General features: G+C 47.1%; 1 protein-coding gene across 1 annotated transcript; it reads left to right on the top strand.

Moving 5' to 3' along the window:
• Positions 1-21237: 21237 nt before the first annotated feature.
• On the top strand, positions 21238-23679 carry LOC112901662 (heavy metal-associated isoprenylated plant protein 7-like). Its single transcript, XM_025970621.1, has 4 exons — positions 21238-21388; positions 22452-22660; positions 22809-22896; positions 23210-23679. Exons 1-4 carry the CDS (start codon positions 21322-21324, stop codon positions 23677-23679), a joined length of 834 nt encoding a protein of 277 aa, XP_025826406.1. The 5' UTR covers positions 21238-21321.
• Positions 23680-25343: the final 1664 nt, after the last annotated feature.

The following is a 25343-nucleotide window of genomic DNA, read 5'->3' on the forward strand; positions in this document are numbered from 1 at the left end:
GAGATCTTGACCGACAAGGGCCATCAAGTCTACAAGCCAAAGAAATGTCAACTTGAGCGACTTCTCAAACTTGGCTCTCATGCACCTCATCGCTCCACTCAAGGACCATCACAAGCTCCTTCTAGCTCTCATGGTCCATCTAGCTCACAAGGTCCTTCAAGCTCTCGTGGTCCTCCTCCTCGTGCTTAAAGAAGAAAGGGATTCTCAATTTCATATCTCAAGGGTTATTTGCATGCTTCAATGTGGGTCGCCATAATACGGAGGAGATCCATGCCCACAAGAAGTATGTTGATGAGCAGCTCCTCAAGATTGAGGCAAGGCAAAAGGAGATAATGGCCAAAAATGATATTCCACACTCTCCTATTTGTGCCCCTATGGACTTCCCTCCTCCACTGACCTTCTCTAATCCTTGGGAGGAGATGGGAGGTCCCTCCATGATGTTTGGTGCTCCCCAAGTAGATGATGATGATATTGAAGAAGATTTGGGTGGGCGTGCGGAGTCGAATGACAAAGAAGAAGAGGAAATACCTGTCGGTGTTTTACCGGCTGCCCACCGAGGGATAGACCTGAGGTAGTAAGTTTAGGTGAGGAGACGCCGAGATCAGGAACTCGAAGGTGCAAGGAACACAAGATTTAGACAGGTTCGGGCCGCGAGGTGTGTAATACCCTACGTCCTCCTGTATGGTGGTTTGTATTCTCTTGGGTGTAGAATGATCTGTTTTGAGGGGGTCCCTGCCTTCCTTATATATCCAGGAGGTCAGGGTTACATGAATCCCAACCGACACTAGCCAAGGAATCGTGCCAGAATATATCTTGAGTAGATTCCTTCTGTATCGACTAGCTTTATCTCCTACTCAAACGAGTAGAAAACAACTTAAATAAGAGATAAGATAGGCTTTATCTCTTAACCCTGTTTAAACTACGTTATGTGCACAGCCCCGTGGCCCCGAGTCTGATAAGCCCCCAAGCTCTTCGTAGCTAAGTACTGCAGGCTTCTCGAGTACTTTCGAAGTCTTCGGCTTCTTGCAAAGCTCCGTCTTGAAGTTATTCTTCGAGTACTTACTTGGCTGCATCGAAGCTATGAGGTGCTCATACCCCGAATAATTTCTTTGGTATGGTGTGCGATTGAAAAATCGCACTCCATATGGACTAGCCCCCGAGCCTTAGGTTGAATCGGAGAATCAGGTTGAGGGTCGCATTAGTCTTGAATCTTCCTTACTTACTCTTCGAGTAAATTCGAAAAAATAAGTAGTCGATGCCACGTATCCCGCAGCCCCCAAGCCTTGAATCCAAATCCCTTAGGTTTGGAAATAAGGATCCAAAAGTCATGGCATGCAGTGAAAAAATATCCCCAAATAAATAACTGGCGTGATGGTACAAATGATGGAAATTAGATCTGGAGTTCGAAAAACCTCTTTTTTCGGGACAGTTAACCCTGGAAAATGATTAATCGAATATTTTATCTAAACAATCCACCAAATGACCCCTCATCTTCCGAATATTCCCTGAAACGACTCTTCGACTCCGAAAGAGTAAACCTTTACCCAACCATTGGTTATTTATCCCCACGGCAACGGCAAGTAAAAACTGTGCTTCCAATTTCCAATCCACCCAGAAGTGCCAAAATCCCCCAAATAGAGCCGCACTCCGCCCTCACTCTCTTGGAGAGCCCCAATCCAACCAAAATCTCCCCGCCTCTTTCCCCGCAGCCCCCGAGCAACTCGTGGCGAGCGGATCTGGAAATGGCGCCCAAGAGACCTGAGAAGGATGGAAAGAAGAAGGAGGCGCAACCGCCAGCCGAGGAGTGGACTAACAGTAAGTGCTCCAACAACGACCTCCAAAAACATGTTTCCGAGGGGTTGCTCCAAGAGAAGAGTCTTGTCAACTGGCGCCCCTCTTGTTCTTATCCAATCCCCATGGAAAATGTGGACGAATTCATCGCAATTTACCATTTTGCTGAACAGGGATTGGCCCTCCCCTCTTGCTCTTTCTTCCGGGGTCTTCTTTACTACTACGGGCTTGGGCTCCATCACCTCAACCCGAATTCCATTTGTCATATCGCAATCTTTATCCATTTTTGTGAAGCCTTCCTTGGAATTGAACCCCATTGGGATCTTTTCCGCTTCCTTTTTCGAGTAAAACCACAACCCACCTCCAAAAATCCATCTGTCGTAGGGGGTGCCGGCATCCAAGTTAGACAACAAGCCGATGATAAGTACCTTTCGTACAAATTTCCCTCCAACATTCCCGGGTGGAAAAATCATTGGTTCTACATCGAAAATCATGCCCCCCAACTCCCAGAAAAGTCAAATAAACCACCTGTTGTAAGACCGAAGTGGAATATCAAACTTCCCAGGGGGGACATGGATCAAGTCGATGAGTTGCTAGACACCATAGCAGCTCATAAGGAAATGGGAGTGACCGGTTCATCCGTAATGTTTTCCTTCTTCAAGCGCTGAGTCCAGCCAATCCAACAACGCCATATACTTGGATTCAAGTACATGGGCGCTGAAGATCCATCTCGCACGTGCGCAGAGGAGCTGACGGACGAAGCCGCACTAATCCGAGCCAAGCAAGTGCTGTTGGACGTGAACGCCGTCCCCTATGTCCGGGGATTGTTTTCCGCACGGAATCCTCCAAAACCGGTGAGTATTCGACTACTTTTGAGAGCAAACTCTGTTGTTCTGCCACTGCTAACTGAAAATCTTTTACAGGGACTCACAGAGTTGTACCGAAGCTAACCTCCACAACCCGACATCCCTCGACCGGACCACCTCCTCCCTAGCGCCGCAGCCGAAGCGAAGAGGGCTCGAGTAGCCGAGGCTCTGCCCGGCAGCGAGTCCACTGAAGGCGGGAGCCCCCTGGCGGAAAGGAAAGCCGAGGGGGAGGCGAGAAGGGACAACTCCCTCGGACCATCCGTGGAGTTGACCGAGACTTTGCCCTCGGTCCCGCAGGGTCATCGGGTAGTGTGCAAACGGAAAGCGCAAGAAGTCGAGTCTTCCAGGTATGAATATGCTACCTTGTTGAATCGTCAAATGTCGGTATTGTTGTACGCTAACATTGTCCTTTTGCAGTCCACCTGCTTCTCCACCCGAGCCCGAGCGCCAACAGATGGGAACAGATCCGTCAGCTTCTGCGATAGGATCGGTTACCATTGCCGTGGCGGGCACCGCGCCACCAGCTGATGTGACCCCGCTACCAGCAACGAGTGCCATGGTTGAGACACCACGGACTATGAGGAAGCTATCATGAAGAAGTCTTCACTGTAAGTTTACATCTTTATGCATAATGAACATTCTATTCTTTTTGACTGGTGTAATGATAAAACTGATTCTGCTTCATTAGGTCTGTGACTGCCAGGGGGTTTAAACCAAAGCTTGTGTCAGCTACTCCAGCCCCCGAACCACCAGCACCCGAGGGGCCCACGCCCAAGGGGCCAGCCCCCGAGACGGACACAACACGGCCCAACCCGCCACCCCCCGAGCCCCAGCAAGCCGAAGCTAGAGCTGGTGGTGGAGAACAAGTCGAGGCCTCTGAAGCCGCTCATGCAGATGGCACAGGTAATTGTCTGACCGTCCATGGCTTGCTGTTTAGACCACAGACATTATGTATTGAATGCATCTTGACTCGCAGGTACCCAGCAACCACCTTCTGCAGAAGCCGCAGGGACCTCAAGGAGTCCTGGAGACCTGCTGAAGGCCGGACGCGGATACCAGAACCTCATCACCACAGATCTGGTGGATGATCCAATGCTGACGGACAACAACATAAAAACCTTTAAGAAGGCCTTCAAGGAGTTGTACGATTTTGCCCTAGTAAGACATGATGACCCTTCTGCCAGTATACGTTTGCGAGTTGCTTGCCTTAATCTCCCCCCTTATGCAGAATGTGATCACGCACTCACAAAAAGAAGACAGAGAAACTGAAAGCAGTCATGAGTGGTCAACAGAAGCTTGCTGCCAAGGAAAAACGCATATCCGAAGAGCAGACGAAGAACTGCAATCTTCAGAGAGAACTTGACATGCTGAAGCAAGAGCGGATTCGAGAGACGTGGCTCCTCAAGAACGATCTGCGCAATCTCGAGAAAGCCAACTCCGAGCTCCATGAACAACTCGAGGAACAAAAGAAAGCGCACCAGGAGCAACTCAAAGAACAGAAGAAGGCGCACCAAAGCAAGCCTTTTCTTCCCTTGAGTATTTTCACTTAACAATTTATCTTGCATTCTGAAAATATCTTCACCGTAGAGCTTAGGAAAATCTTAACATATAAAGAAGAGCTGCTTACTGACGTGAAGAATATATTTTATCACTGTACAGATGATGTCGAGAGGCTGCAGAAGGTCATCATCGACACCGAACAACAGCTTGCCGGCAGCCTTCAGCAGATCAAGACGCTGGGCGAAGAGAAGGAGCAGCGGCAAAAGGAGCTGGAGGACCTCAGGGGAGCCGCCAAGAAGCTTGTGGACATTGTAGACCCACAAGAAGATGGCGAAGCAGGCGAGCGGCCCTTGCTGGAGCGACTTCTTGGAGCGCCGCAGAAGGTCGTCGAGTTCCTCACTAAGGCCCCGATCGCGTGTGTCAGCCACGCTCTTGCCTTTGTAAAATCCTTTTGGCTGGAAGCTCAACTAGAAACATTCACGCAGGGAGTGGCTGCGGAGTGTACTGAAGAACAATTCAACGAGTACCTCCAAGAAGCCCAACCTGTAGTGGAACAAATAGTAAAAAGTGTACTGCAAGATTAAGATGTAAAAAATAAGTACTTATTTCCATGTATATATATTCTCATTTGATGTCTTCTACTTGCACGTGCCTCAACTGAATTGTCATCCAGATTTAAAGGCTAAGTGGTAAACACTACCCCAGGTGCAGCGAACATGGAAGTAGCCGTAGCAGTTCCGGGTAGAACCCATCCAACATGTTAGATATAACCCGATCGAGCAGGTCTAACCAGTTAGGAAAGAACGCGAGCATCACCGCGAGTCTGCCGTGCTTATGGCAAAATGAAGCTACCCCGAGTGCAACGGCTCTGGGTGTAGTCGAAATCGCACCTCGTGTGAGTGCGTCCAATAAGTTAGGTATAAACTGATCGAACGGATCGAACTTGTTGGGAAAGAACATGAGCATCGTCGCGTGATTGCCGAGCTTATGGCAAGAAATCAAAACTACCCTGAGTGCAACGACTCTGGGCGTAGTCGAAATAGCTCCTCATGCGAGCCCATCCAACAAGCTAGGTATAAGCCAATCGAACGGATCGAATTTTTTGGGAAAAATACGATCATCGTTGCAAGCGACCATCAAAGGTCACGGCGGAAGTCGATTCATATAAAGCATGAACGTGGCCGAAGCCTCCGTCAAAACTTATGACAAGAAGTGTGGCAGAACCGCCTGAATTATTCCGGACCAAGTGCGCTAATCATCGCTATACAGTCGATATTAACTCAACGCACTTTAAACGGAACAACCCATTGGTCTGTCGGGTCTCCGCCCGATACAACCACGGTTCAACAGGATCGAAGCAGGTTTACCTCGCACGAAGGCGAGTTTACAATCACAGCACAGCTCATCAACTTTTAATTTACAGAAATGCAAATATTATTACAATCCTTTTTCAAACTTAATGTAAACTTATACAAACAGTGTTTAAAATGACAAGCTAAACAGCTTGTCCAGCTTCACAGCAGAAGGAAAATAAACACGCAACTACATTCATCGCGATGGTTGACACCATGCTCAGCCCAAGGCCTGGTGTCACTCAGGAGGGTCACTGCCAGCCGGGGACGGATCCCACTCCACGGACCAGCCATACGAACAGAAGTTGGCCATGCTGGGTTATCCGTGGGGTTCTCGAAGGTCATACCTGAAAGATAGACTAGCAAGACTGAGTATACTAATACTCAGCAAGGCTTACCCGGTTCGTGGTATACTTAGCCAGGTAACTAGACTCATGAAGGCATTGGCAAGGTTCTGGGTTTAATTTCAGCTGAAAAGCAACAAAGAGTATGATCTACTTTCAAATTTTAGCTTTCAAATTCTACTTGATTAGCCATTCTAGGTAAGCACCTACACTAGACAAGTAAGGTAGAGATTAACATTCATCAAGATTATTTCATCAATAGTTACACTTCTTACTCTATGTGGCAGAAGGAATAAGCAGTCTCAATTTCCGCGAGAGATGGACGATTCTGAATCGAATTTCATAACCTTGCAAGGCAAACCTAACGCACACACTTGGAACATCCAATGATAGTTCCAAAGCAACCGTTTGCCTTTCATTCCGACTCATGGAATAGGGCCACCACAACCGACTATAGGACCGTACGCACATCAATTGTGCAGGACATACGTCTGTAGCGCGACTACATGACCGTATTCTTGTCCGCTGTGCGGAACGTACTCCCGCACATCGGTGCATGAGAAAAACCAAATTACGAGTGGTGGGAGGTATGTCCACTCCTCGGGCCGATTGGTTACTAGGCTTACCACTTTACCATATTTCACGGCATGTGGCTAGTACTTTCAAACGCTTAGCCACCACTACCACACACTGCGACCTTATCAACTTTTATCAACACAGACAGGGTAACCTTTTTGAGTCATGATATTGCACATGACCCCGTCCATCATCCTTAAAGTGATTGCAGAATAGTAAACATTCAACTCCTATATCGCGCGAGTGACAGGAAATCACCCAACTTTTACCGATCCTATTAGCAGAGTGTCTATGCGATAAGGACTCGGGTACAATACATTGGACTCCTAGGATTTATGCAACTAGGGTTTCATTTCAACTCCTAGACGTAATGCAAGATATATAATATATAAGTAAAATTGTAATAAATTGAAATACTGGGGTATGCATCGGGGCTTGCCTTCTTGAGTGGGGTTGGGGGCAGGAGTGTCAAAGATTTCCGAACTTTGGTTCGGAGCTTCAGTTAGATTCTCAGCAACGTTTATTGGGTCTTCAGAAAACCCTTGGTCTAGTTCCAGGACTAGCTCGTAGTCTCCGTCGTCGAGCGTTGCTGATTCTACATGATATGCAATGATTTAAGTGTGATGGCTCTTTAGTTAAGAATTTCATTTCACGATAAAGTTGCAATCCAACAAATTAATCAATATAGACTCATGAAGTAGGGGGGGGGGGTTTGATCCCAAACTACTATGTATACTTAAGTCATGGAATTACTTTGAAGTAATTGACAAGTTTAATTTTTATTTTGGAAAACCATAAAGATTCTGACCATGGATTTTTGTGGTTAAGTTTATTTTCATTAAATAAGCATATGGTAAATTTTTCATAATTTTCTGGAAACAGAAACTAAAATATTTGAATTTGAATTCAAACTTTAAGTTAAATTCAAATCCCAAGCAATCAAAATTATAAACTCTTGAAAATTTAATGATGATCTAATTATCAATGTATTAGGCTATGGTAAAAAGATCTAGACAAAAGAGCCTTAGAAATATGTTTACATAAATTTAAACCTTTTCTAATTTGATTTGTAAAAGGTTAAAGAAACTTAAACTACAAAGCTATGCTAAGCATGAAATTTTTATACTGGCTTACCCATGACCTAAAGAAGTTACACACCAAAGATTAAGAAGCTAAGCTTGCATGCAAGAGTTATGCATAAAATACCACTTTTACTTAGGTTTAAAATAGATTCAAAAGTATTTAGTTTTAAACCAAACTGCATTAATAAAAGTTGTAGAGCTTGAATTCTAATTTCCAACAAAACTGGTTTGACAATTTTTGGAGTTTCCTACAATTCCATATTGATTTTACAAACTGGTAGCTTGCCCACATGAAATAACAAAGAAGTTTACACTGAGGCCCTCGGGTTTATGCACAAAGACCCTTGGAAGTATTCTAATCTTTGCAATCCATCCCTTGGTCGGGATTCAACAGAGGGCAGATCGACGGCGTCTACAATCCGGCGAGGGGGCTCACCGGCAGCGAGGGGCAAGTGGGGGAAAATGACCAGTGACTCATGGCGGTTACGGGGGTGGTCGGGGCTGAGGCGGGGAGGAGCTGTAGCAGCGTAAACGGCGGCGAACAAGGGCGGACGGCGAAGCTCCGAGGAGGTCGATGGCGTTCCGGTGGCTAGGGTGCCGGAGGGTGGCGGGGAAATAGTCGAGAAGCTTCTACGTGATGATGTGGTGCTGACGGGGTGCTCGGCCGGGGCTAGGAGTTGGAGGTGGTGGATCAACGGGTCGACGGCGAAGCCGAGCGGCGGCAGAGCAAGGAGCTCATCGGCGCTGCGGTCCAGCTGTTCCAGTGCACCAGAGCAAGATTGGATGGGCTAGGAAGCACCAGCGGGTGACGGGGATGCTGTTTGTGCTCTGGACCGGGGATGGGGAGCGGCGGTGGGGGCTGTCGACAGTGAGGCCGAACAGGCGGCGGAACTGGAGTTTACCGGTGCTGCGGGGAACAACACTCGGGTGCGAGAAAATAGAATTGGGTGGGTCGATGAGCTGCAGGGACTCACGGTGAAGGGTGTCCGGGGGTGGTGTAGGCAGCTGACGACGGTGGCCAGGGACGGCGGCGGAGGTCCGGTGAAGGCTGAGCTCGGGAAAGAGGAATCGCGGTGAAATTGGGGTTGCAGGAGCAGAAGAGAGGATGCAGTGGGGGCTCAAGACGTGCTTTAAGTTGCTAAAGAGAACACAGCGGGCAAGAGGCAGTGTTAGGAATCGACGGCATGCGTGGCGACCGCGGCGGAGCTCGGGTGGCGGTGGGGCTAGCGTGGCGTGCGCAGAGGACGGCAGCAGGGAGGAGTAAGGCGGCGGTCGGCCGGAGAGCGACACGTAGGGTTGCCGGGAAGCAGGAGGTGGCGCTGGATTGCAGCGACGGCGAGCAGCGGCGAGGGGCGGCTCGGGCAGACAGGCAGACGGCGTGGCACGGCGGGGAGAGGCCAGCGCGGGGTCGGGAAGGCGGCGGCGAGGCAGGGGAGGACGCGTGGAAGGGCGCAGAGCGGCACGGGGGCGGCGGTGCGCGGCACGACCAGCAGGAGTGGCGGCGGCGCGGCGCAGAGAAGAAACAGAGGAGGGAGGGAGATAGACGAAGAAGGATTGAAAAACAAAATCCCAAAAACACAGCGACTCCACTGTAATGTTCAAGTAACTTTTAAACCAGAGCTCAAATGAAGATGGACCCAAAAGCAAAAGTGTAGGGTTTTCCAAAATCTACAACTTTGCTTTAAGGTTCATTTGCAGGAGAGCAACAAATTTGAAACTACTATAAACTTAGCAAAGTTTCTAAACTTTATATAAATCCTATTTAAAAACTAAACTACATATATACCCTATGTGTAGTTTCACCTATATTTGCGATTTAAACACAAGTTTTTAACTTTTACCAAAACAACCTTTATGTATTTGAATTCCACTTGCCATTCTCATCTAATTAACACTAAAGGATCTTTATTAATTTATAATTATATATACAACCCTTTTCCTTATCATTTGAATTTTTAAACACACTTTCACCACATTTTGCACACAACATCATACTAAAATTTAGGGTGTGACAATACTAAGTACCTGAGTGTCACAAGAAGTTGGTTTTATAAAACATGAACATGGCCGGAGCCTCCATCTATCAACAGAAAAATTTACACTACGAATTTTGTGATACGTAGCCTCCAAATTGATTCGGAAGAAAAAGGGCCACCGAGGAGTCCGGAGAACAGCTATCCCCGCACGCGTCCTCATGGGTAGAACTTGCGCAGGTTCTAAATGTTCCAAGAATTCGGAACATCTTGGCCCTCGGGGTATTGTAGTCGATACGACCCCGGTCTTGTAACCTGCTTGACGACGAACGGACCTTCCCACCTTGAGTTGAGCTTGTGTAAGCCGGACTCGTTTTGGATGTGGCGTAGGAACAGATTGCCTATATTGAACGACCGTTCCCTCACGTTACGATCGTGATATCGCTGAATCCCCTGCAGGTATCGTGCTAACTGGACAAGAGCGGTGCAGCGAGCCTCTTCGACGGAATCGAGTTCCTACTGCCTTGATTCGTCCGCCCCACCCTCATTGTACATTTCAACCGTTGGGGATTTCCACATGATGTCGGCCGGTAAGATAGCTTCAGAGCCGTAGACGAGGAAGAATGGTATTTGTCCTGTGGCTTTCGACGGCTGAGTCCTGAGCCCCCAGACCACACGTGGCAACTCATGTATCCACTTTCCTTCTTTCTGGCTATTTTCATCATAAAGTCTTTTCTTGAGGCCCTCAATTATCATGCCATTCGCCCTTTCGACTTGACCATTGGCCCTTGGGTGTGCAATAGAGACATATTTGACATCGATGCATGCATTTTCACAGAACTCCCAAAACTGGTTGGCCGTGAAGTTTGATCCCAAGTCCATGATGATGGTATTCGGGAAACCGAAGGGATGCAAGATATCAGAGATGAAATCAATAACTTGATCTGGTGTGAGCTTAGCTATCGGTTTGTACTCGATCCACTTGGTAAACTTGTCGATAGCCACCAATACATGGGTGAAACCGCCTGGCGCCGTTGTGAAGGGCCCAATCATATCAAGGCTCCAGCAGGCAAACGGCCAGGATGGCGGTATGGTGATGAGACTGTGAGACGGGACATGAGATTGCTTGCCAAAGAATTGGCAGTTTTGGCATCTCCGCACGAGGTCCTCAGCATCGGATACTGCAGTGGGCCACCAGAAACCAGCTCTGTATGCTTTCCCCACCAGCGTTCTTGAAGCTGCGTGGTTGCCACAAACGCCTTCATGCATTTCCAGCAATATGTCGTAGCTGTCCTCTTTTGTGACGCATTTCATGAGCACACCTAATCGTGCGCCACGCCGGTAGAGCTTACTGTCCACTAGGACAAAGCCCTTACTTCTGTGCATGACTCGAGCTGCCTCTGCGCTTCTTGCGTCCACCCCCGCTGGTAGTCTTTGATCCCGGATGAAGTCGATATAAGCCTCTCTCCAGTCCTCTCCCAGCATCATAACCTCCCGATCAGGCTGTTGAAGTCCAGTATCAGTGGTTACCTGAGCTGGGGGCTTAATGGACGGCTGTTTCAGCTCCTGATGATAACTCCTGTTGGAACTTGTGCTCGGGAGGATCCTAGCTTGGATAACACATCTGCGCCAACATTATGCTCCCGTACCACACGATGAATTTCCAGACCAGAGAACTTGTTTTCCAGCTTGCGCACTTCTTGTACATAAGCATCCATCGTCTCCTTATTGCAGTCCCACTCTTTGTTGACTTGCTGAACCACCAGAAGTGAATTGCCATATACAAGTAATCGCTGATGCCTAGTGATATCGCCAAACATAGCCCGTGAAGCAAGGCTTCATACTCGGCTTCATTATTTGATACCTCCCAAAGGATCTGGAGCACATACTTCTATTGTTCGCCCCGTGGAGAAATAAACAAGACTCCAGCGCCGCCGCCGTCGAGCTTAAGAGACCCATCAAAATATATGGTCCAATGCTCTGGCTTGTCTACTGGAGTTAGAATTTGATTCTCTCTCCACTTAGCCATAAAATCGACTAGAGCTTGAGACTTGATTGCAGTGCATGGCTTGAAGTCGATAGACAAAGCCCCTAATTCCACTGCCAACTTTGATATATGCCCCGTGGCATCTTGATTATAGAGAATATCCGCCAACAGGAAATCCGTAATCACAGTGATCTTGTACTCGTTGAAATAATGACACAACTTTCTCGATGTAATCAGAATTGTATATAAGAGTTTTTGAACTGCCGGGTGTCGTTCCTTGGATTCGGAGAGTACCTCGCTGACAAAGTACCCAGGCCTCTGCACTCCAAACGCATGGCCCTCCTCGCTGCGCTCGACTATAATAGCGCTGCTGACAACATGAGTTGTCGCCGCAATGTAAAGTAGTAGATCTTCTCCCGACAGTGGTGCTGTGAGGAACGGAGGAGACTGAAGGTGATGCTTCAGACCTTGTAAGGCTCGCTCGGCCTCCTCCGTCCACTGGAACTTGTCTTGGCGCTTCAGGAGCTTGAAGAAGCATAGTCCTCTCCCCCAAGCCGGGAGATGAACCTGTTCAGGGCCGCCATACATCCTGTTAACTTCTGCATATCTTTGATTGTGGCCGGAGCCCCCATATCAGTGATGGCCGTAATCTTCACAGGATTGGCTTCAATTCCCCAATTGCTGACAATGAACCCGAGCAATTTCCCTGATGGTACTCCGAAAACGCATTTAGTTGGGTTGAGCTTCCATCGAAACCTGCGTAGGCTGCTGAACGTCTCTTCCAAATATGCAATTAGGTCGTCGGGATTCCTGGTCTTGATGACCATGACATCCACGTAGGCTTCAATGTTCCGATACAGCTGATCAGCAAAGCACATCTTAATCGCGTGCTGATAAGTTGCTCCTGCATTCTTCGACCTGAAAGACATAGTTTTGTAAGCATATGTCCCGAACGGGGTGATGAACGCAGTTTTGATTTGATCTTCCTCCTTGAGTGTAATATGGTGATATCCTGAATAACAATCAAGGAAGCAGAGAAGTACACAGCCCGTCGTTGAATTGACGACTTGATCAATGCGCGGCAGCCCGAAGTGATCCTTTGGGCAATGCTTGTTGAGATCGGTGTAATCAACGCACATTCTCCATTCATTATTCTTTTTTCATACAAGGACGAGATTAGCTACCCACTCTGGATGGATTACTTCTTTAATGAATCCAGCCGCGAGGAGTTTAGCTATTTCCCGTTTAATTGCCTCACGTTTGTCGTGAGCAAACCTTCGCAGGCGTTGATTTTTGGGCACGGCCTGTGGGTATACATTCAGACTATGCTCGATGAGTTCCCTGGGCACCCCTGGCATATCCGATGGTTTCTAAGTGAATACGTCTCGGTTAGACCGAAGGAAACTGACGAGCACGAATTCCAATTTCTTATTTAAGCCCGCGCCGATGACGGCGGTCTTGGATGAGTCACCCTCCTGGAGTTGGATCGATTTGAGAGCCACGTCGCCAATCGACTGGATGCTCGACTTGCTGGCCTTTCTCGAAGGGATCTCCAGCCCAGCCTGGGACAGCTGCTGCGCGGCCACGAGTACTTCCCCTGAAGCATCTGGCACACGAGTAGTCGAAGCATACTAGATCGCCTCCTGATTGCAATCATATGACTTCTTCAAGTCACCTCGGAGAGTGAGTACTCCACTTTGTCCTGGCATCTTGAGAAGCAGATAAACATAATGTGGCACTGCCATGAATTTGGCGAGTGCCGAACGACCCAGTATGGCATGATAAGAAGATTCGAAGTTAGCCACTTCGAATTTAATGAACTCGGTGCGGTAGTTCTCCCTCGTGCCGAAGGTGACTGGAAGAACTACCGTACCGAGTGGGTGCGCTGCATTACCTGGGACGATGCCGTAGAAAGAGGACTTGCTCGGAACTAGCATGTCCGTGAAGTCCAGGCCCATCTTTCTCAAAGTGCTGGCGAAGATGAGATTGAGACCACTCCCACCGTCGATGAGCACCTTGGTGAGCCTAACTTCTGCCACCACTGGATCCAGGACCAGGAGGAACTTACCGGGCTCCGAGAAGCTTGTCCACTGGTCGTCGCGGGAGAACAACATGGGAACCTCCGACCAATGAAGTGGTCGTGGTACCTCCGGCTCGATGGACATGATCTCCCGGACAAGCAGTTTCTCGTCCCGCCTAGAGCCGAAGTCTCCATCTCCCCCGAAGAAGACATTGACGGTCTTTGAAGCATCCTGGAACTTCGCGTTGTGCCCTTGGTCCCCTTGGTCGTCATCTTCGGGTTCTTGTCCATTGGCTTCTTGTTCTTTTTGCCACCACCGGAGTTGCTGAATGTCCTTCGGAGGTGCTAACAATCAATTGCCGCGTGATTGTCACCTGGATGCCATGGATATTTCTTCTGCAGGAGCTTCTCGAACTCCTCCTGCGTCGTCGACTTCTTGCCTCGCGAGGGACGATCCACAGCCGCGATGAGATCATCTGGCTTGCGTTTCCGGGATGGACCTGAATAGTCCCGCTGGCTTTTGTCGTTGCGGTTGTCATTTGGGCGCCTCAGGTTACTATCTTGGTGCCTCGAGAACCGCTTCCGCATCTTCTCTTCCTGCTCGGACCGGTCGTGCATCATGTCATGAAGCCCCACAATAGTCTTCGGCCTGATCCGCCCGAAGTCTCTGTAGATGCCTGGATCGGTGATGCCGTTGTAGAAGCAGTCGATCATGTCCTCCTCCGAGATATTCGCAATGGTGGCGCGGACATTGAAGAAACGGTGTGTATAGGAGCGTAGGAGCTTGTTACGTTCTTGTTTACATTGAGCAAGATTGTGACGAGTACCTGCACGAGCGATCGCCCCCTGAAAGTTGTCGATGAAGACCTTCTTGAGCCGCTCCCAGGAATCGATCGAGTTGTTGTTGAGGCTCTCCAACCACGTGAGCGGCGCAGGGTCCAAAGCCATTGGGAAGTAGATGACCTTGGTGATGTTGGAGCCCCCTGCGACTTCAATGGCGGTGGAGTAGCAACATAGCCATTGCTGAGGAGCTTGCTTGCCATCGTACTTGGTGATGCCGATCGGCTTGAAGCCCTCAGGGTACTTGTAACTGCTAAACCGTGCGGAGAAAGCTGGGAAACGGTCGCTGCAGTCAGTACCTTCTGTCTCGACTTCTTCACGCACTTTGCGCCTGGAATCGATCACAGACCGTGCATCGCAACCTTCATTGATGCGTTGGCGCAGGTCTTCTGGAGGAGGCCGATGATTGGCCTGTCGCGGGTTACCTCCTGGAGGTGGCTGCTGCCTCCTGCCAGGGGCCTGACTCCCGCGAGCGTTGTCATTGTTGCTAAGCTGAGGTCGAGGATGACCGCCTGCCGTTCGGCTGTTAGCCTGGCTTCGGCTTTCGCCCACGCACTCCTCCCTGAGGGTAGACGCTGGGTTTTGCTGATCAAGCTGAATCCAGGCCCTCTGCGCGTAATGAAGTGCTTGATGCACATTCAGCTTGTTACTGCGCTCGAGTATGGCCGTAACCCTGGCGATGTTGGCCACCGGAGTCCTGAAACCCCGCTCGCTCACAGCAGCGAATTCAACGTCAAGCTCGCGATGCATAGATCGCATACGCTCATTGACCCTCCTTCGACGGGCTGCGCGAGCTCTGTTCCTGGTCCTCCGTGCCTCGCGATCGGCGTTGTTTCCGTCGCCGGCGTTGGCTGTGGCTTCATCTTCGGAGACCGCATCAAATTCGATGATGGGAAAGTCGCCATCGTCCTCGCCTTCTTCCGCCATCAGCACCTGGCATGAGATGAGCTCCCCAGAGCTCGCGTCAACTAGTTCAGTCGACTCCTCCACCACGGTGGCTAACGGCCGGCCCTCCTGAAAAGGCAAAGGCTCGAGGTGGGCCACAAGTCGATCCTCAGCCACGAGAAGATCAGAAGGTTTCATGCCCTTCCAATGCACGAAACGCCCCTCCGGGGTGGAGGTGATCATCAGATCGCTGGCTCCAAAACAACCCGAAGCCCACCGACGTGTGGTGGCTTCGGGCCCTCCAAGTTGGAGCAGAGAGTCCAAGTCCTTCTCTAATGCGGAGAGGGACCCGGAGATGTCGGCCTCCTGGAGATCAGTGGCCAAATTGCGTAGACTGAGTCATGATCGGCTACGCGACTCCTTAGATTGGAACGAGTCCAACCCAAGGAAAGTTGTTGCAGCGCCGGAAGAAGTCGCGCCGGAAGCAGACTCCTCCTTGGTCCTTGTAACGGATGCATGGATTGACAAGTCGCCGAGATCATCAACGAACTTGTCTAGGTCGCCGTGAGGACCCGCCGTGGGAGTTTTCGGCTTCATGTCGATGAGGAATCGACGGAAACTGCCCGCACCATCTGCAATACAGACCCACGAGCCAAAAACAAATGTCATGCCCTAAGAGGGAACTGACCTGGTGAACTGGAAAGATGCCATCAAGTTCGCCAGTGGATCTTCGATGCGCTCCCCTACCTGACGCGCCAGCTATCGGTGTTTTACCGGCTACCCACCGAGGGATGTACCCGAGGTAGTAAGTTTAGGTGAGGAGACGCCGAGATCAGGAACTTGAAGGTGCAAGGAACACAAGATTTAGACAGGTTCGGGCCGCGAGGTGCATAATACCCTACGTCCTGTATGGTGCTTTGTATTCCGTTGGGTGTAGAATGATCTGTTTTGAGGGGGTCCCTGCCCCCCTTATATATCCGGGAGGTCAGGGTTACATGAATCCCAACCGACACTAGCCAAGGAATCATACCAGAATATATCTCGAGTAGATTCCTTCTGTATCGACTAGCTTTATCTTCTACTCAAACGAGCAGAAAACAACTAAAATAAGAGATAAGACAGGCTTTATCTCTTAACCCTGTTTAAACTACGTTATGTTCACAGCCCTGTGGCCCCGGGTCTGACAGTACCCACTGCCGACACACCCACGGATGAAGAAGAAGATGAGGATGAAGATGATAAGGATCATGAGTGATGGCTATGGAAGGCCCTCTAATTTTTGGCGCTTGATGCCAAAGGGGGAGTGAGCTCACCATAGATCATATGTGGATATGGAATGATCTATCTATCTATCTATCTATCTATCTATCTTAGCATCTAGTAGCTTTGAACATTCAACCTTTGTGCTTGTGGACAAATGAGACTTGTATTTGTGTTATGTGTGGTGGTGTGCCAATTGAGACTTTTTAAATTTGTAAGACTTCTTTATGTTTATCTATGCTAGTGTGATCTTAGAACTTATTGCCTTTGTGATGATCATGACTTAATGTAATGTTTATTTCCACTTTGTTGTTGTGATATATCTTGTCATATGCATCATGAGAATATTTCTCACACTATGCACCCCACGAATGCAATGATATAGGGGGAGCTCTTTTAATATGTGCAAATGGCATTTGAGGCCATTTTTGATTCTATCATGAAAAATGCACATACTAAGGGGTAGTTCAACTATATGATTGAATTCAAGATGGTTTATGGTATTACTTGTGAGCCTTAATTGTGTTGTCATCAATCACCAAAGATTAAAAGTGCATTTGGCCATCCTAAATGTTGGTGTTGATGACATGCATAATTAAGAAGCTAATGTGTTTATCAAGCTATGGACAGGTTAAAATTCAATGAAATAAAATATTTATGTGAAAATATGCCAATCTAATTGATAGACGGTGATGGAGCTCAAAAGAAAATCTTTATTTATTTCTATTTTAAATTTGAGTATAGAAAACACCGTACTATTAAGAGGGATACGAATGGATAGCTTGAAGATGTCAAAGTGCTTAATTGATACGGTAACTACCCAAGAGAGATATAAAATCACACACTTGTGCAAGTTCCGACCATGGGTCGGAAGTTCCAGCCCCTAGCGGAAGTTACTCGATAGTTCCGAAAGGGCCGGCTATTTTTAGTAGGGTCAGAAGCTCTGGCACCGGGTCGGAAGTTCCGACAATCACTTAATCTGCACACTAACGGCTAGTTTTTGAGGCTTGGGTATTTATACCCCTTAGCCCCTCCTTCATTAGTTGCTGACCTAACCCGAGACAAACACCTCCAAGAATATTTAATACTCCTCCCCAATCCTTCCAAGAGCTAATCCCTTGAATTGATTTGAGCTAGGGTTTTGGTGAGAGAAAGATTGAGGTGTGAGGCTTGATCATTTGAGTGAGAAGGCATCCAATTTAATCTCAAGAGCACTTGAAGCACCTTCATCCATTAATTCATGTTTGTTACTCTTGAAACTTGCTTCTAGACGGTTCGACGTCGCCCGATTGAGCGTTCTCTCATGTGTGCGCGCCCCCGAGAAGTTTGTATCACCCATCCTTTGTGGATTTTATAGTAAGTGACTCAATCCTCCTTTGTGGTTGATTGAGTGAGGTAAAGGGTTACTGGAAGACCCGAATCTTTGTGAGCTCCACAACGGAGACGTAGCTTCCTTAGTGAGAGTGAACTTCAGGAATAAATTTCTTATGTCAGCTTATTGTATTTATTTAGTTCTTGTTGACCTAGAATTTGTTTTATGTCGATCTACATGCTCAAGTTGTTGTGCTTGCAAAGATCATTTGCAGTAGTCCCCTAGTATCATTGCGCAACTTTTGATTCCGTCAGGTTTTGCAATTTCAAGTTTAATTTTGAATTTCGTATAAGAACTTTCTTTTTGTCGGAAGTTCTGGTCCAGTGTCGGAAGTTCCGACCTGAAGGTCCGATAGGTTTAACCGCTGCGAAGATTTTTTAGGAATTTTCATATACGCCTATTCACACCCCTCTAGGCACCACCAAGATTCTTTCAATTCATATCAGAGGCTAATCTCTAGATTAAGGCTTAACCGCTAAGGGATAACAACATATCTTAAGTTGGGGATGGCACCACCGACGTCAACGAAGCTACCACCGCTCAAGCCACTGCCAGTCTAGGCCTTGGGGGAAGCACCGTGAACCTCTTAAGCCAAACAAGTCGTCCACCCTCCATTTTATGGATCAACATCAAGTGAAGATTCAAGTTCAAGTGATGAAGGTGGGGGTGAAGACTTGAAAGCAAGAAGAAGGAGAAAAGAGAAGATGAAGGCCAAGATTGAGAAGAAGGCCAAGAAATTGATGAAGAAGCGAATCAAAAGAGAGAAGCATCCTTTCTTCGGGTTACATCAAGTTTCTCATAACTATGCTTCATCTTAATATCCTTCTTTATAATTTCAGTCTGTCCACTTGGGAAAACCTTCTTTCTTTGATGGGACGATTATCCCAAGTGGTCGTATGATATGAAAATGTATCTTTACAGGCTTCACCCCTCTATTTAGGAAGTTGTGGTTGTAGGTATGACTCCGCCTACGAATGGTGCACCCACGGCCGAACAAGCTCAAGGCTACTTCCAAAATGCGCAAGCAATAAGGGTCATCACAAGCTCTCTTTGTGCCCATTCAACCCTCCCCCCCCCCCCCTCTAGGCATCACCAAGATCCTTTCAGAGCTCTATGCCATGGTTGCCATCACGAAGCTTGTAGCCACGGCCTCATATGGCCACAATCGACATTAGCAGCATGCTCTGTGAGTTTAGGTGATGCCGTAGGTGCTGCTTGTCGTCATCGAGGTGCCCTAGAACAGCCAGTTGTCGTTGGACGCAATTCGGGACGCTGATGCAAGCGTCGTTCATTGTCAGTGAACAACAGAGCAGGGCCATGAAGCCCACTAGTGGATGCGTGGTCGCATGGAGAACCTAGCCAACTAGGTCCCATCGCTAGTTAGCTCGCCGTCGGCGAGTTCGGTGGCCTACCCTACGTGTACCTGCGGCCGAGCCCACGAGGGAGGGGGGGGTTAGGTTGAGGGTGCGTGAGAATGTATTATCCAAGGAATTTCGACGGGAAAATTAGTCTAAGGTTTTATCTTTTATTTTCTTAATTTATTATAAATCATAGAAATGTCAAAAAGTAGTGAGACCAATTTTTTTACGATTGTGAGATTTTTCTTTATGCATGAAAAATATAAAAACCTAGGTTAATGATAAAAGATGGGTATTTAATAAAAAATTCGGTAATGTATTACCAATTAATTAATCATTAATCATAATAATGTAGAATAGGAAAATTGGATTTTTTTCTATCATAGAATAATTCAATTAATTCCTAAAAATTGATTATAAATCATTTAAGGCTACAATAAATGAAGGAAAAATATGTTACGGTTTCTAGAAGGGTAGATTACGGTTGGATTGTAACTTTATCAAGTAGGAAAGTTGTAATTTAGTTTTTCTAAAAGCTTTTGTGTCTACTAACCCTGCATATGTGTTACGATCAGAACCGGAGTCAGTGAAATATACAACTATCATCCAGATTAGGATCAAGATCACCAAATGTTCCTTTTCTAAAAAAGTTGTCCCTTTCTTAAGATGTAGTGGTTTATTTCTTTTAATCTAAAACTTATTCCTTACTTGAAGTCTCCATCTTCTTCTTGTTTCCATGCTGATAGCGACAAAAATAAAAGATATAAAGGGGGTGAAAAAATTGGAAACTGCAAGCTCTTGAGGCAAAAGACAAGTGTATGGCTGGATATGAGCTATACATGCATTGTCACTCATATGAATCGTAAAATAGAAGCATTGTGTATAGAGAAAAGAGGCAGAAGTGACCAAACCAACAGTAGCCAAACGCTATGGTTGCAGCGGCTGCATCTGGATACAAACATACCAATGTGCTATCTCCATACCTTGGCCGCATGATGCATGCCTTACAGCTGGTTCACTGGTTGGATATGTGTCTATGAGTCATGCTCATGCATGCCCTGGACTGGCCCTAGGAAGAAACTGAAGCTTTGTGGCCAATTCATCAAGCCCCTCAAGAAAAAGGAAGCGCAAAGGCACTTTGCTAAGAAGATCGTCACACGAACATAGTGGCAACATGAGGGGTCTCTACCTCAAGCTCTGAAAAACAGTATTTCATTTAGATTTGTAGTTTTGTGGTGCATGTTGGATGCATATGTATCCACTAGCCACGATGCAAATACAAGCTTAAGTTATCACCACATCCTACAAACGTAGTATTACCTAATCAAAATTTGGGGGCTAGGGGGTGGGGGGAGTCCAGTTGTAGAATCTTTTTTTGGTAGTGAAATTCCAGGTCATCTTTGTTGTCTAGTTTTGGTGGGTTCAACAACTGGAGGTCCGATCTGACAGACGGTCAAAAACGTACCAATACAACTCATTGTGCACATATTACATTGTCGCCAGATATCCACAGGATATAAGAACGTTACATAAAAATATAAACACACTTTATTTCACTAAATAAATACAATGCCTTTATTGCTCTTGATTTCTTTTCACTTTCGGTGCACCAAAAAGAGGTAGGGGATAAAAAAAATCCAATCAGTGTGCTACCCCCAAGTTCCAAGAGATGGAGTGAAAGCCAAGGTAAGAGGAGAGAGAAAGAAAGAGATTCCAAAATCATTTCCATCCAGATCTTGCAGACCTAGGTAGCGCCCACCTGCTATATAAGGCGAACCCCTCCTCTTCCCCATCAGCACCACAGACATAGTCACCACAGATCTAGACATTGCCTGCTCAATAAGGAGTAGCAGAGGCGCTCGTGGGACCTGCACAGTAGGGGAAGGACGCCATGGGCGTGGTGAGTGAGGCCAGTGATGCTAGTCCCCTCACATATTGTTCATCAGCGTCAGGAAAAGCGTCAGGAAAGGCGGTATCTTGATGGCTTTGTGTATTGCTTTGCAGGAGGCGAGGAAGATGGTGGGGAAGCCCAAGAAGGCGGCGGCGGAGAAGCCAAAGGACCGTGAGGAAAAGAAGGAGAAGACGCTACCACCCCCACCGCCGGAGGAGGTGGAGATGAGAGTCTACATGCACTGCAAGGGATGCGCCAAGAAGGTCAAGAAGATCCTTAGACGCTTCGACGGTAATGCTGGCATAGCCAACAAGATGACCTAATCTCTTTCTCTCCTCTCTTTGCAAGATCAACACCTGATCATCTGTCAGGTTGGGTCGAGTTCGGGCTGGGCCAAAAAATACTAGTCAGTTTTTCCTTCAGCCCAACCCGATCCGACCCGACCCAACCACTAGGCTGGATTTTTTTATCAAGTCGGATCGGACAAAACTCTATTATTTGTGTACATTTTTTGAGTCGGGTTGGGTTTTTTCACGCTTCAGTAAAAAAATTAGCATGTGCCCATCGGTAAAAAAATTAGCATGTGCCCATCCCAGTTTTTATAGCGGCGCGCAATTTCATCCCAAGCCCGCCCAACACATGAATCAGGTCAGGGGTTTTTCGGGCGGATCGAGTCAGGTTTGTCGGGTTAGGCGACAGTGATCAGGTCTAGCTAGATCATTGAGTCTCTCAGTGTAGGCAAGATTTCATTTTCAATCTTTCTTTGTAGTGTGATAATCTTTTTTCGATTTCTCAAGATTTTGTCGCTTTCTTTTATTTGTGGATAGGGGCTAAAGATTCGGAATATTTTCAAAGGTTATTCTAGAAGGATTATTGTGATTTAGGGTAGGATTTGAAGTGGTGGTAGGTGGATTATGCTTTATTTAATCAGATTCACCTAATCAATTACTCCCTATTTTTAAAGTTTTTAATTTTGACTAAGTTTATAGAACAATGCACCAACATTTTAAAAAAATCAAATTAATTTTGTTAAATCCACCGTGAATGTTTTCATAATAAATTTAATTGATACATGAAATCCAGTTGATTAATGGCGAGGAGAATAACTAACTAGATAGTGACTTTTAGCTCTAGAAAAGGTCGGTACATTCCAAGAGAATGACAACCTCCAGCATATGTTCTTCTGATCTCAAAAGTAAAGTTGATTCCTCAACCACCTTGAAATCTTCAAATGCTCCACTCAAGATGCATATTCTCCATGTACCTGTAGTTGATATCAAAGGAAACCTAGGATAATTTAGCTCAAGATTCAATATTGATGGCACCTGAACTAAAATTTTGTGTCTTACTGCAGGAGTTGAGGACGTGATTGCTGACTCTATATCACGCAAGGTGGTGGTGAAGGGGAAGAAGGCGGCCGCCAACCCGATGAAGGTGGTGGAGTATGTCCAGAAAAAGACTGGCCACAAGGTGGAGCTCATCTCGCCGATACCACCTCCTCTTGAGGAGAAGAAAGAAGAGGAGAAGAAGGAGGAGACCGAGCCACCTAAGCCGGAGGAGGAGGTGATTGAGATAACTCTCATACGACCATCTTGCAAAATATTCCTGCATTGCCCCTTGCAGCTCTACATTTTAGTATTTTTCATACTAATTTTCTTGCGCAAGAGGCTAATATCAGAATGTTTCCTTGTCTATCTGTATGGTTTTTAAGCCGCTGGTGATCACTGTTGTGCTCAAGATGCACATCCACTGCAAGGCATGTGCTCAGTGGATCATGAAGAGGATCCTCAAGATGAAAGGTGCTTACTAGTTGGCTTCAATCAGATTTCCTATTCTATTCATGGCTATCCATATCATTTTCATGTCCTATCTAGTTTAATAAGCTTCACAGATACGATTAGCTTTGTTGTGTTAGCATGGCCAAGTCTAGTCATTTCATGGTGAAATGATTTGCAACAGAACTCTTTAAGTGAATAAAAGAAATTTTCTCCGAGACAAGTATAGCTCCTTTCACCTACCTGTCTGACTAGAAATCAACAAATTTATTTAACTTGTCGAAATATTTACTTGCTCTAATTTACAGAAATATAATTTCAGTTTGTGGTTGTGCAGGGGTGCAATCTGCAGAACTGGACCTAAAGGCATCGCAGGTGACAGTGAAGGGTGTTTTGGAGGAGGCCAAGCTGGCCCAGTACGTGTACAAGCGCACCGGTAAGCATGTGGCCATCATCAAGTCCGAGCTGGTCGCTCCGCTGGAAAGCGCTGGTGGCGACAACATAGGAAACAAGGAGAAGAAGGTGGAAGGCGGTGACGAGAAAGAGGGCAGCGGCAACAACAATGGTGAGGGGATGGATGGAGAGGATAGGGAAAATGACACTACCTCCATCGCCGCGCCCAATATGTACATGTACTACCCGCAGTTTGGATTCCCTGTGGGGTACTACTCACCGCCACCACCGCCAGGTTATTTCTATCAGGCAGCCTATCCACCACCGTCGTATGCGGTGTACGCGCCGCACCACCAGATGATGGCGCCACAGATCTTCAGCGACGAGAATCCGAACGCATGCTCCATCATGTGAAAGAACCATGGCGGTCTGCAGACAATAAGAAGTGGGGGACCAGAAAGAAGGGAGCTGCATAATCTGAACGTTGTCTTTGCAAAAAAAAAAAGGGCCCTTGAGCCAAGCAAATGGCAACTAGAACTAACGTACCAGCCTATTTGAGGGGTTAGATTTCCATTTCTGTTCTTCTTTTTTTTCTTTAAGTTAAACAAACACCCCCCCCCCCACCCCTCCCCCCTCACCTTTCTGGATAAATTAAGTTTGGACTTGTCAGTTTATGGATGCTATCGTTTGCTATTGTTATGTCGAGTTTTGCGTTGAACTACCTCAACTTTTGACTTCTATAATAATGTATTACATGCTATAACCATTTACCTTGGTGCCCTCTTTCTAGGTATCCTTGGATTTTTTTTTACCCCTTTCTCTAGGACAAAATATCAACAGCACAAGCAACTTCACATTGGAGTCTGAATTTTTATCAGGGTGAAAAAAAAAGCAGAGAATTCACCATGGGCATGTGCGTATGGGGCTGTCTGAGGAGCCTCCTCTACTGGGACCCGCACGTCAGTGGGATGAGTCCCTGCTGCAGAGGAACCGGTTCCGGGGCTGTCGGCTGTGAATGTGATGGCTCCATTGGGCATGGCCCAAAATCCGAGGTGGATTGCAGATTCAATTTTGGGTGCTCCCCGGTTTTTACACAGTGCAGAGCAGTACGTCCCTACTGGTACCCAAGTGGCAGCTCCAGCCTTGGCGTTTGCTCTGAATGTGAGGATTCTTTCACATCATCATGGCAACATCAACCCTCAAGAGCTTTGGCCGGCTTCAGGTTGCCTGTGTCTGGCTGTGTACGAATGATGGATGGATGGATGGATTCACCTGCTGCTTGCTTGCATGGCCTGTGATCCTGTTTGTGCTGGCACTGACCTGGGCTACTACATGTGGCATCTTTGCTTGCTTTCAGGTGGTATGGTATTTGCTCCTTGCTCCTTTGTACTCCTATGTCATAGCCCTTTATGTGATAAGCAGTGTGTAGCATACCAACCCATGTATGGCCGGTTGGGCCACAATTGGAGTACCATGCATGAGGCATGCTAGCTTAAGAATAGTTTCAAATGGAAAATTGAAGGTGGGATGAGCTAATTTAATAGCTAACTGTAGGAAGCATTGCAATCTTAGGTTAACCCTTTTACGTGAAGCGATGATGAAATCGTAAGTAGGTTGTGGTGTAGGTGTGGTCCACTCAGCGTATAGAGTGGGCATGAGCCATTTTTCTAGGTTGGATCGTTACACGGTGTTCCTACTTTTTTATAAAAGAATTATGTAGAACCTTTTTTGCATTGAGCAAGCCATGTTAATGACGCGTCTCAAGCAATTCTTCCGCAGCCAAGGGAAAGCTTTGCCGGGGTATTAACTGGTGGGTGGTGATTGGGATACCATGGGCCTGCAGCCGTTAGCTGCAGCTAGCGTGCACATCATCTGAAGCAGTGATGCATATGCTTGCTTCTCACATAACCAAGCTAGCTGCTGCTCACTTGACTATAATATTAGCAACCAACTTGCACGATAATTTGTTCTCTGACACAAGCTCAAATCCACCACTAATCTATGCAGTACAAACACATGCAGACCACTGCCTTGTGCTGCAGCTGCTCATCAGCTTTTGGGATCTTGTTTTTCAAACA

This window comes from Panicum hallii, chromosome 7 (genome assembly GCF_002211085.1).
Source record: "Panicum hallii strain FIL2 chromosome 7, PHallii_v3.1, whole genome shotgun sequence".
Taxonomy (NCBI): Eukaryota; Viridiplantae; Streptophyta; class Magnoliopsida; order Poales; family Poaceae; genus Panicum; species Panicum hallii.